This window comes from Oxyura jamaicensis, chromosome 3, assembly GCF_011077185.1.
Source record: "Oxyura jamaicensis isolate SHBP4307 breed ruddy duck chromosome 3, BPBGC_Ojam_1.0, whole genome shotgun sequence".
Taxonomy (NCBI): domain Eukaryota; kingdom Metazoa; phylum Chordata; class Aves; order Anseriformes; family Anatidae; genus Oxyura; species Oxyura jamaicensis.
This window is the reverse complement of record NC_048895.1, coordinates 85731608-85744129: the sequence shown is the minus strand read 5'-3', so window position 1 is coordinate 85744129 and position 12522 is coordinate 85731608. Positions and strand designations below refer to the sequence as shown.

General features: G+C 37.2%; 1 protein-coding gene across 4 annotated transcripts in view; it reads right to left on the bottom strand.

Moving 5' to 3' along the window:
- FILIP1 (filamin A interacting protein 1) overlaps positions 1–11907 on the bottom strand; it is a 121569-nt gene extending 109662 nt beyond the window's left edge. For 2 of the 4 annotated variants that reach the window (XM_035320581.1, XM_035320582.1), the window contains exon 1: positions 11690–11907. In XM_035320581.1, the coding sequence (XP_035176472.1) occupies positions 11690–11728 (39 nt within the window). In that variant the 5' untranslated portion in view covers positions 11729–11907. The remainder of the gene's footprint in view (positions 1–11689) is intronic. The other 2 variants (XM_035320584.1, XM_035320587.1) reach the window with 1 other exon arrangement.
- Positions 11908–12522: the final 615 nt, after the last annotated feature.

Genomic DNA, 12522 nt, shown 5'->3' with positions numbered 1-12522 from the left:
GGTAACCTTTTTTTTTTTTTTTTTTTTTTTTCTTCTTTCTTTTTTGGTCTTTTTTTTTTTTCCATGACCCCCTTGGAAACAGTGCACAGATGTCCTTGAATCACAGAGTGAAAACAATTTTAAACCACTTCTCCCTATGTAGGTTATTAAAAATCAAGTTGGTTCTGAGCCTTCTCTCTTATAGACTAAATTCTGTGAACTTTTCACTATCCCTTAGCAGATATTTGCATATTATGAAAGGACACGCTCAAATTGCATACAGTTGTTAAAAAATAATCAAGCAATTAAACAAGCACCCTACCTGGGTAAGCCTGTGACATAAGATTATCAGTCAGATAAATATGGATAAATGCAGATAAATTTAGCTAAAAATAGAATACTATTTTGAAGATTGAATATTTCCTTGAAAAGACACCTAGAATATGTTTCATGAATAATCCCACTGAATAACACTAGACCTGTATTTTCTTGAGATTTGTCTGTGCATTGTTCATCCCTGAAGGGAGTCCAATGGATTTGTTACCAATTACTGTAATGTAATCCAAATATCACCTTCCACTTACTACTAGTTTGAAGCAAATTTATGTGAAAAAACACTTGGAAAGAAACATGAAGGTATCAACTGCCAGTGGTAATTGTTAGTAACACACATGAAAAATCTTATAAACATTTGCTTTTAGTGAAACAAACTTCACTTACACTTTTAATGGAATATGACCAAATAAAACATCCAGTTCAGCTTAACTGTGTTCAACCCCCTTAGTACCTCACACTTTTCAAAAATCTAAGAAGCTGTGAACCAGAAAACTGTAGCTTCATTACTGTCAGTAGATCAACAACTGCTTTATACCACTGAAGGGCCTGGCCATTTATCTTTAAGATGGCTTCAATTCTGCTGTGTTGCCTTCATTAGTTCAAGCAGCTTGTAGGAAAACTGATTATCAAATAGATGCAATTCCCTCATTGCAGTTATGTAGCAGTACAGATATCATCAGAACTTAGTAAGATCCCTCTGCTGTAGATGCACTTTTTACCAGAACTCTCCCCTCTATGAATGTGTCATCTTCGAATGAAATACAGCACTTCGGGGTGAAACATGGCAGTCTTTGTACACCTATGAGTGTTTAACAATAAATACGTAGCCCAGAAGTATTTATTTGCTGCAAACAAAGCCGTCCATCTGATACACACTATTAAAGCTGCAACACCTAAGGACTCGATCACCAAGAACAGCACCTCTGTCCTTGCAAACATGCTCTCCTGGCTGCTCATAGGAGGGAAGTTCTGCCTTTGACATCTCCAAGAACACAGTGCCACCTATCTGCATGTTAGGGTTAATTCAGGGGAGACGGTGGGAGAGGACCAGGAAAGGGCTGTTTTCCTTGCAGACATTTCTGCAGCATCCGCTGTTCCCTGGCTGGGTTTCCTGCGGGCTGAGGGAAGCTGCTTCCACTGCACATCCCCAGGCTCTAATTGCATTTCCCACACCACACTGGTTTCTGCTACCAGCTCAGTTCCATGTACACCTGTCCGGTCAAGTGCTGACTGGTCATACCTAGTTTACATAAGGCATTTTAAGCCAAGTCTCTTATATCATTAGTACTCTTGCAGATTTTGTTGACAGAAGCCCAAAATTGCTACTATATTATCTGTGGATCTGTAGGACTTCAATTGCTGAGGAGAAAGTTAGTGGCTCAAATACATATAAGCAGCCCATGAGGTTCAAAATTGGTACCCACCTGGACTTCCGTACCTAGGAAAGGGTCAGCTGACAGGAGCAGCCTTTCCTAATTTTGCCCCAGGGATGAGCCACCAATGCACTGCAGATGTAAATTACAGTCCGACTACCTTTTTCATGAAGAACAGTCTCCAGTCCCATTACCAAACTGGCCACATACGCCTCTCAAAGACAGTCATTTGCAAGACTAAGTTGCACAAACTGAGGAAAACAAGAGGGAAGGGATAAAGTATATAGAGTCAGGCACAAACCCATGCTTGAAGAACATCTCTGCGAGAGGGTGGATGCAGGGCTTTGAAATCCAAGATTATATTCTCTGTGAAGTATCAAAGACTTGATGCTTGAAATATAAAGAGGAAGATGCATTGCAAACCAGCTCAGTTCTACCAAACTGTACAGCAAACAACAGGCCTTGTTCTTGAGGTATCTCGGTACATTTGCCATAAATTACACTTTATGGTTTTACTTTCAGAGTGTGGGGAAGAGGAATCTACTGAAGCACTCATTTCTATTTCCTATTATTTAAGAATTTGGTGAACAATTACAAGGAGGGCTCAGTTAAATTGCTGTTCCACTCATCTGCATGCAGACACAGTTTGCCAGTGAAACTCAAAAATGAAATGATCTTTCGAAATGCCTTGTTTTTAAGCAGCAGTGTTGAGGACAGTTCTCTAAGAGACAGTTCACTTGGGAGCATTAGGAGAGAATTAGTTTGCTTTTTTTTTATTGACCACTGGAAGAGAATTTAGAAAGCAGAATTTTAACAGGAGAATAACAATAGGAATTAAAAAAAAAAAAAAAAAAAGCCACCAAGATGATGAAGCTCTTTGAGGAGAGGCTGAGAGAGCTGGCACTGTTCAGCCTGAAGAAGAGGAGTCTCAGGGAGGATCTCACCAAAGTGTATACATACCTGAAGGGAGGGTGCAGAGAGGATGGAGCCAGGCTCTTTTCAGTGGTGCCCAATGCCAGGACAAGAAGCAACGGGCACAAGCTTGAAGACAGGAGATTCCCTCGGAACATCAGGAAGCACTTCACTGTGTGGGTGGTGACTGAGCCCTGGCACAGGCCACCCAGAGAGGCTGTGGAGTCTCTCTCTTTGGTGATCTTCAAAAGCCTCCTGATCATGATCCTGGGCAGCCTGGGGTGGCCATGTTTGAGCAGGGGTTGGGGCAGATGGCCTCCAGAGGGCTCTGCCAATCTCAGCAGTTCTGGGATTCTGTGATAAGTTCATAGTGGTAACCCCCTTTCTTCCATATATGTTGACAATACAATTACTTAGTAAATCCACCTGAACCAAAACCTAGAATCCACATCTGATAATCTTGCTGGAGTAGTGTCCAATACTTGCCTAGTTACGCAAATTACCAAGAAGAAAAACCCTGCAAGCTGGAAGAAGTTACTACAGTTTCAGTCCTTGTAAATAAAAAATGCAGGTTTTTAGAAAAACTAAAATAGTGTGATGGGAGATGAGATAGCGAATCCCTAACCAATAGGGAAATAAGTAACTGAATGATGCAGAAATCAAGAGCTGGGATACACAGAGGAACCTGAGCCAGTGGTAGCATAAGCACTGCAGAAAGCCTAGCAAGGCATCTTTGCCTGGAAACTGAAAGAGAGACAAACAGAGACATTTAAACATTCTGTATCCTGTACACTATTGGCTTTCAGGATATAAGCAACCTCAACAGAAGGAGGTACACACCAGGTCAACTGCAAGCAACAATTACCATTGCTAGCCATGTAGGTTTTCTTCCTTTTCATTAGCAGGATAATTTAGGTAGGTCTACATCCAGCTAACTCCTGAGTATCCCATCTTTCAGTAGTCAAAAGCATACCAGAACAAAGAAGGTTGAGCAGAGAAGCCAGAGCTACTACTGGCTCAATAAATTTATACACAGATTATATTATTTGCTTTATTACACCACCTTTTTCTATACAAATATTGCTACTTTTTATTTGCAAAATTTATTCATTTATTTATGTAAAATGGCACAGAATCACAGAATGATTAAGACTCAGAGGGACCTCTGGAGGTCATCTTCCAATCCTCCTGCTCAAGCAATTTGACCCTAAGCAGACTGCCCAGGACCATGTCCAGACAGCTCTGAGTATCTCCAAGGATGGAGTCAGCACACAAAATGAAGAGTAGCACATCAGAGCAGATTTTGTCTCACCTAAATCAGTCATGAAATTAGGTGCACAGAGTTGGTTCACAGTGAATTGTTCCAGCTTCAAGACAAGATATGATTAAACACTCATTTGTGATTTAGTAATGTCATAATAATCTGATCTCCAGCACAATTCCACAATTTATATTTATAATTTTCATGGAGTAATAATTTATATTAATGTCATGAATATATCTAGTACTATTTTTTAAACTATAAAGTAAATAAATCAGTTTTTGTTTTGTTTTGTTTTCCCAGAAATGCCTACAGTTATGGTTATTTTTATGTTTTCAAGACTTCTTGTATGTCAAGATCTAAGTCTTCATGGTTAGTACATTACTAAATAAAAGAGGGTCAATCAGCAAGCTGCACTGATGGTTGTTCAAACTGACAGCACTCTCCAGGTGATTTAAGTGACACAGGTCTTCCAATGCTGAAGAAGCACAACATCTGTCACTGTTTATCTAAGAAAAGTCCAAAGAATCTCTTGAACTTCATAATTAAGTGATATTGAGGAAATGTATGATTCAATTATATATTCAGAGCTGATAAACAGAGTATGTTGTATTATCCCTAGAATCTATATTAAGCCTAAGATTCCCTTAAAAAGAAACAGATCTTTTTTTGGCAAATATTGCCCTCACATTTCTCCTTTTATAGAAAGCGGGAGGCCAAGATCTATAAGTGTTTTGAGCTTCCCTCCCACATACATACCTTTAGAAATTTACATTTCCTTTATATTGTTATGTTTTTCCCACAACTCTTTCATATTAAGCAGGTTTTCTTTCTCCCTCAGGCCTAAGTAAATCTTTCTAGAAAGTTAAGGTAGACACTCATGTATCTCAAATTAATCTTCTGTATTTCTGTCAAAAGGATGCCCTCCACATCATCCACAAAGGGCTTCTGCATTGTTTGTTTTTTAGTGTTGCACGTGTGATGGATTGCGATATAAAATATTTCTAGCAGGTAACAGATCTGCAAGACACCATCACTAAGACTCTTCTAGGGACTGTTTAGCCTTCAAGAAAACAAGCAATAGATAAAAAAGCTAATACTCACCAGACCATGGTGACATATCTGAGAATTAACTCAAGCAGAATAGAACTACATGACCATTCTAAGTTAAAAACAAGACAAATCAGAAAAACATTGCAAAACAAGTGAAATAAATCATTCTCAACAGAGGGTAACAAAGTGCTGAAGCAGAACCTGAACATCTAAAGACAAGATTAATTCTGCTGTAGCTGAAGGATACGGCTGGTTTGTCACATAGAATTTTAGTGCTCTATAAAACAGAGAAGCCAAACAAATAGCTTGCTTGTCAAAAAAAGGAGGAAAAATCTGATAAAGAGAGCTCTGCATCCTTCACCTTAAATACCAGTAGGAATTGTACCTTCTCTGTTGAGCAATAAGCAAAAGCCCAGAAGGGAAATAGGCGAACCAACCAACCAGGACAGGGAAGAAAAATGTCCTAATGCTGACCAAAAAAAATAAAAAATAAAATAAAAAATAAAATTAAAAAAAAAAAATTGAAGAGCTGGAGCAGATATTGCTCAATGCATTGTAGCATGAATATCGAAATTTCAGTGATGAGGGCAGTCTAAGAACCTAACAAGACATAAATGACTGTTCTGTGCAATCAGTTTGGCTTACAGTGCCAGCTGACGGACATTGTTAAATATATGTCTCACCAAGTCCAAGAAAAATAAACACTCTTCAGTATGCATACGAGTTCCAAGCTTTCACCTGCACTGAGGTTCATTTCTGGCATTTGTAACAAAGTCAGGGACTTTAACATAAGGCAAGAGACAGCCAGCAAGGCAGGCCTTTGCCTACAAACATGGTGATTCAATTATGTTGATACATTTATATAGAAAGATACATTAAAAAAAAATCTGTTTGCCTCCAAATATGTAAATGAACTTCAAAAGCCATTAAAACAAGACATATTAATGGTCTGTTGTAATATCAGAACAGAAATATGATGAGAAATAATAAAACAATGGGATTTTAAGTAGTTTTCTGTGCTGATTGAAATTGAAGCCAGTTACTACACTGAAGTAGAAAGCAGCTTTCTATAATCACTCCAGCTTCACTCAGGCCTTTAACTCAGATATGACCCCTGTGTGGGAGCAACATTCATTTCTGAAAGTCCAGAATATTGCATGAATGTTGTGTCTTCAGAGCATTTTCTTTTGGAAGGGAACAAGAGAGGAAGGGGCAGTATATCTCTGTCAAAAAAAAAAAAAAAAAAATCAGCCCAAACATATATGAGTAAAATTTAAATGCATTTATAGAAGTGAATATGAACATCTCCCTGTTCTTTATGTAAATATTTCTGACATCCCAGATCTCACCTTAGGTTTCTTCGATGAATAAGTACAAGAGAAAGCAGCAGAATAAATTTTTCATAGTTTCATTATTTCTCCAACATCATTATTTTTGCAAATTAGAAATTTATAAATATTATGAAATTATCTGCTTGTTACAACCAAATAAGCATACAATATTTATATAGCAAACAATATTTATAAATAACAACTTCGAAAACAAAAGACAATATATATATTTTTTTTCTATATTGTTTGAATAGGATAAAAATAAATGAGTTAAAGCACATAAAAGGAAAAGAAGAAACACAAAAATGTTGTTCCAAGAAATCCCTAATGAACAAACCCTCCAAGATTCCTCTTCTTTGACTTTACCACAATCATTGAATTAATTCCTCTGGAATGTAAGCACGTTTGTTTTCTGTTCAGCTGCCATCAAATCAAGGCAGCCTTCACCTGACCTTCAGAAAAAGAAATGGAATTATGGTGATACCCATTCTTCTGGACTGCCCGCTCCTTCCCAATCTTCTTTCTATGCTACACCTCAGTAATGCACTATTTGTTAAAAAACAAACAAACAAACACAACAGCACGGTGCTTCCACAATTAGCTTCTGTTATTAGTCTAACTCCATCAGTATAACTATATATTGCAACCTTTCAATATATTATAATATGAAAATATTGCTCCAACTCTGTCCTACCTCTCTGGGACTAATTCAAGATACTGGTAGTGGCTACATAGAAATGCATCACTTTTTTACTGGTCAGAAGAAGTAGTCCAACAATTGCTCTTCATACAAGGAGTATGACTCTGAGAAAGCTGATACTTGAAGAGAGGACACTTCAGACTATCACACTCTGATATCTGAAATTTGAGATTTTATGATTTGATGATACAACGTTCACCTTTGCTGTCTTAACTGTTGTTTCTAGATCCCAGGTATCTGTCCACTCCAAAAACACAATTGTATTTCCTTCACAAACTTGAAGTTTTCATTTCAGCAGCTATTTCAAACAGCTGATCTTCTGTTCATGGGCTTTGTCCATTTTCATTATATTTAGTGGCCCCGGGTTTTTCATTTTTTTCTTAAGCTCTTCTGTTTCACCAGAAAATCATGCCACAGACAGTGAAGACTGCTGAGACCTGTTGACTAAGGGTCAATAGAGAGATGTACCTCAGGAACAAATGCATTTAGCTAAGCTAGTAAAGATTTTCTCCAAATTTTAACCCAACTTTTCTACTTGAACTTGAAGTAAACTATCTCTGTGGTCATGCTTACAACAGCAGAAGCCAGTATAAACAAGGAAAGGCCTAGAACAAAACACTAAAACCTCTTGAAAGCATTCTGGTTATCTCAGGGAAGTTTTATTAATCAAATGCAAGCCTTATTTACATCAGATCTTTATAAAGAACAGTAAATCATATTCAGTGTGTACCAAAGGAAAAAAAAAAAAAAAAAAGACCCTCCCCCAAAAGAAAAATCAACTACTTCAGAGATAGTTCTGTCAGTAGCAGACAGATTTATGATGCTATATTAGCTACATTTGTACGTAGATGTCCCAATACACTACAGAAGAGATGTTAGACTATTATCATGCACAGAGTGAATGAGTGCAACAGGTGAAAGAACAGGTTACATCTCTTATACCTGTATTTGAATAAGACTTTATTAGGTTAAATCTAAAATGAATAAAAAACAAAATAATGCATACTTTTATACCTTCTACTCAAATACTATGACAAATACTAAAAGCATATGGGATGGAAACCTTCTTCCTCTAGTGATCAACTGAAGAATTTGCCTACTCAGGCACTAAAACGGCTGCCTGCAGATTTTGGCATCCTCCTGGATCTGAAAGACACCAGTTCCACAGTTGGAGGATTTCCACCATGAACTGAACACTGATGTATCTCTCCACATCTTGCCAGTACCATTACCAACCATATAAGATATGCATCACCAAACTCTATCTGTTATTAAGACTCCTTCATTCAGAAAAACATGACATTCAGCAAAAACTGTGGGAAATCTTAAAAGGAAGAGCTCCCTTTCTTGTTTTGTAGGTACTACTGGAGAACAACACCTCTTCTTTTGGCAGACATGTCGCGTACCTTACATGGAGCATGATCTTCATTTGACAGGAGTTTCAGGTTCTCCCACGGCTGCACCTGCATCTCAAGGACCGATAGTCCTGTCACTGCCAATCTCCTGCCCCAGCAGTGAGTACACCATGTGCAGCTGGCTGGCTGGCCTGTACCAGCTGTACATTTGCGCGCTGTTACAGACTCATGGGGACATGCAGCAGTCATATCACTTAGCGCAGTCCTGGGCTTAGAGAAGCCACACTGTTAGGCATGGTTCCAAGCTAAAACTTTATTCTTGAAGCCCTCTTACCCTGTGATAGGCTGTGCACATCATGGACCTGACAGGTAGGCTCTCCTGTAATTTGGAAATGTAGCATCCAGATGCTGACCTACTGGACAGCAAAGAACCGAAACAAAGCTTACCTTTTTCTCACCATAACTAGTGTCAGGACTCATTAATCAAGTAAAGGTGAAAAGGACTACACAGTTTGGTCAAGGTAAGTATTGTTTCATCTGTTTAATAATACACTTCAGAAATAAGAAAATTTTAAGAAGCTTAAACTAAAAGCACCTATAAACAAATCTTACAGATAAGTAAAACTCAATTTTTTATCAAAATTCTTGAGAAATTTAAAGACCAAATGTGCCCTAATCTATAAAAGTGAATCAACAACAGCTATAGGCCTGATCAGAATTGGGGCCATTACTAAGACAATCCTCTGGCTTACATGCATTGTCTGCAGATCTCAGGCATTTGAAAACTAGTTTCTCATGGATATTTTCTCTCATTATGAAGCAATCATAGCAACTGGTAGACTGAATAGACTTTGTTAACAAAGTCCCAAGGGCCGCAGTACTCTTGGTAGAGAGTATACTAAGGCTGCAAATTTTGGATCTGAGACTGGATTCCAAGCACACTAAAGATTACGAGTAATTGATTCCAGGAGCTTGTCCTGTTCTAGCTATGGGGAACATTTGTGAAATTTGTAACTGGAAATGAGTGTTGAATATCATCAGGGTTTGGAGTTATTCATCTCCAGGGTTTTAACCAAGACCCATCTGTAGCTCTAAGCCGAGGCTGCATACAAATGGAGGAACTGCAGAAAAAAACTTACACTGTATGAGTGCATTGTACTCATAATGCCTTTGTTATTTGTCCCCTTTTTTAATATTACTATATTTTCTATAGAAATCCTTTTAAATGTGTATTAATCTGAGTTAATAAGCTAGCAATTACCAGCATTCCGTTAGAAAAATAATATTCAAATTTTGTATCTTAGGTCTTGCTCTTGCAGTGACACCGTTAAAAAACATTATTATTTCTTGAAAACAAAAAGATTTATTGTGGTGCAGTAATAGTTACTGGTTTTCACATCATCTGTTTCAGTTGTTAGCTTTCTATGCTTTCCATAGTTATTAAATGACTACATAATGCCACCTAGAGGCATAGGGCTTCATTTCTTTTGCAAACTGCTGAAGTTTGTCACTTAGGAGGTCTAATTGTGCAACTGGTGACCAAAACTATCACAGTCCTGATATTAGTGTTTAAAATAAGCTTATTTTCTAAACATAAACATTTCAAAGAAAGTTTATTCATCTAGATTTCAAAGCTTATTATTATCCATTTATAGCAAGCAATAGCTAACTATTTAGAATCTCAGGGCAAATATATAGCACCCATTCTCATGTAAATATATTTTGACTTTTCGCAAAAGAAAACATTAGGTGCATGACAAGGACCAGAAATAATCTGATTATATATTTATAACTCTTTACATTTCACATACATGCACCACATGTGGAGATCACACCTCAAAGCCAGTGCAGAATGGGCCACGTGGCACATAGCACCCAGAGCATAGTTCTGTACCCTGTAAAGCAAGACATATCACAGGGGCTCTCATTCTACTGGTTGTTATATGACTCCTTTGGAAATACACCCTTTCATACCAGTCTTTACACATCTTCATTTTACCAGCTTCATTACACTGAGTCTGGACTTGTGGCTTCACCATCCCTGGCTAAATCTGTAGATAATAATGTGCCTAGTGGGAGTCGTCCCTGGCCTGTGCTAACCCGAACCTTTCCCAGGCACTACCTAGGGAAGTGTTAGTGGGTACAAACCAAAGTTGTCACAGGGCCTTGCTCCAACAATTTAACTGTATAATCATGTGGCAGTGCTGAGGCTATTATTTTGGACCAGCTTAATTTACCAATAAAGAAGTACCCTTCATTTTTTCACAGCTGACCTTTCAGCTACTTCCATAAAGCTGAGTCTCTACTAGAGAGCTTTCCACCAAGCAGGAAGCCAACCCTCAGCTGTTCTGAGATGGGGCAGCCTTTTCAGAAATAGTCATCAGCTGGAGCAATAAACGACATTTTAGTGTATTAAGATTGGGATAGAAAGAAATAGTTTAAGAATATTCCAACAGCATTATGTTAACTTTCTCAGCCCTACAGCACAACCACAGTGCCACTACACAGCAAAGTTCCCATTTTTGTGCCTCCATTCAGAATTGAAATTTAGGCACGTGGAGCATTGCACGTTCATTTCCTGTTTCCTTTCCACTACTTACAAGTGGCCATTCTCTCATACGGTCCTGAAGACATGAGCGACAACCATCTCTCATTGCCTTTTCTTAAGAAGTTATCAACACTTATGGGCTTAGATCCCCATATAAAATAGGTGGGTAAAACAAACCATATATATTTCTCATGAAAATAATTCAGAAACTTTTCCATTTTCCACTTACACCCTGTGTCCTCCAAAGAGATCATAGAGGGAACAAATCTGATGCTCTGTGACACAGTGTTTCCTCAACATCCTTTACAGACTAAGCTTTCATTTAAAGATGGTTTCTAGACATTTTCACTGCAAAACTGGATAAGATATAAAATGCATGGTACCCTTTTCTGCTTTTTAATGACTTTCTAAACTCTATAATTTCCATTCAGTTGTATGCCCTCTTTCTTCTTATAGAAATATATACATGAGATCAATAAAAGTAATAAAAATAACTTCCTCAAAAAATAAGATAGAAGATGAATTACTTTTTTTCTAAATGCAATAAACTTACAAAATGCCATGCAGCTCACATATATGCATATACTACAAATGTATGTATCACCATATATCTCTAGAAAATCCAAGTCAAACAGCATAACCATTAACAACAGAATACATGACCTGGGGTCTTCATTCATAAAGTGCTGAGAATGTAGAAAATCAGTGAAAATGTATTAAACAACAGAATAAATGTATCCACTGAATTAAGCTTCAAAATTATTTTTCTAAAGTGTTTTTTTTTCTAGTGCCATAATATAAATCTGAATTTAAAAACAAACAACAACAAAAAAGCACTTACCATAGCCTTTGTCACTGTTTTCCAAAGGTTTCTGGGCATTACACTTTGTTCCTGAATTCAAAATTAAAGAGAAAAGATCTGCAAGAAATCCTCAAAGATGTTTTAAAACATATAGAGAGTAGAAAGTCCATTCACATCCAGAAAGATTTCTTAGAAGGCTCAGCTGAAATCTGCAAACACAGTATGCTGAAAGTTTGCCATCTGGTCTGTATCACTGGTTAGATTCTACAAAATGTCTTAAAGAATACTTTGATTCTGTGTAAGTGTGGGATGTACTGTCCACAACAACATTATGCATACTTTTCCCTTACATAATGTCCTGGATACAATGAATAAGGTCAGTACACGCTAGATTTACCAGTAGGAGTAATGGCAGCATGGAATAAATATTTGGCATAATTAATACATTTCTGTTTCTCTCATTAACTATTCCCAAGGGACACTTTAAAACAAGAGAATTGTACATAATAGTTATATATGTCTAAATAACACTGTTCTGATGTAGGGGAAAAAAAAAAAAAAAAAAAAAAAAAAGAAGCAAAGGCCAGTTGAAATCTTGTTATTTTAAAAACAGAGCACAAATTTCAACAAAGTTTTTTAATGCCTGTCTTTTGATCTCAGAACAATTACCACTCTGTACTTCATCCCATGTATCTTTGACCTGCAAACTGGGAACGGATATTTAAAGTATTTGCTTATTTGTAACAAAACCTGACATCTGAAGATTCATGAATATATATTTATGAATATTTTAATCCTATTTAAATAATTTGATTTTGAATATGGGATTAGAATTTAATGTGCCAAATATTGTAGTCAAATGCTAATTTGTT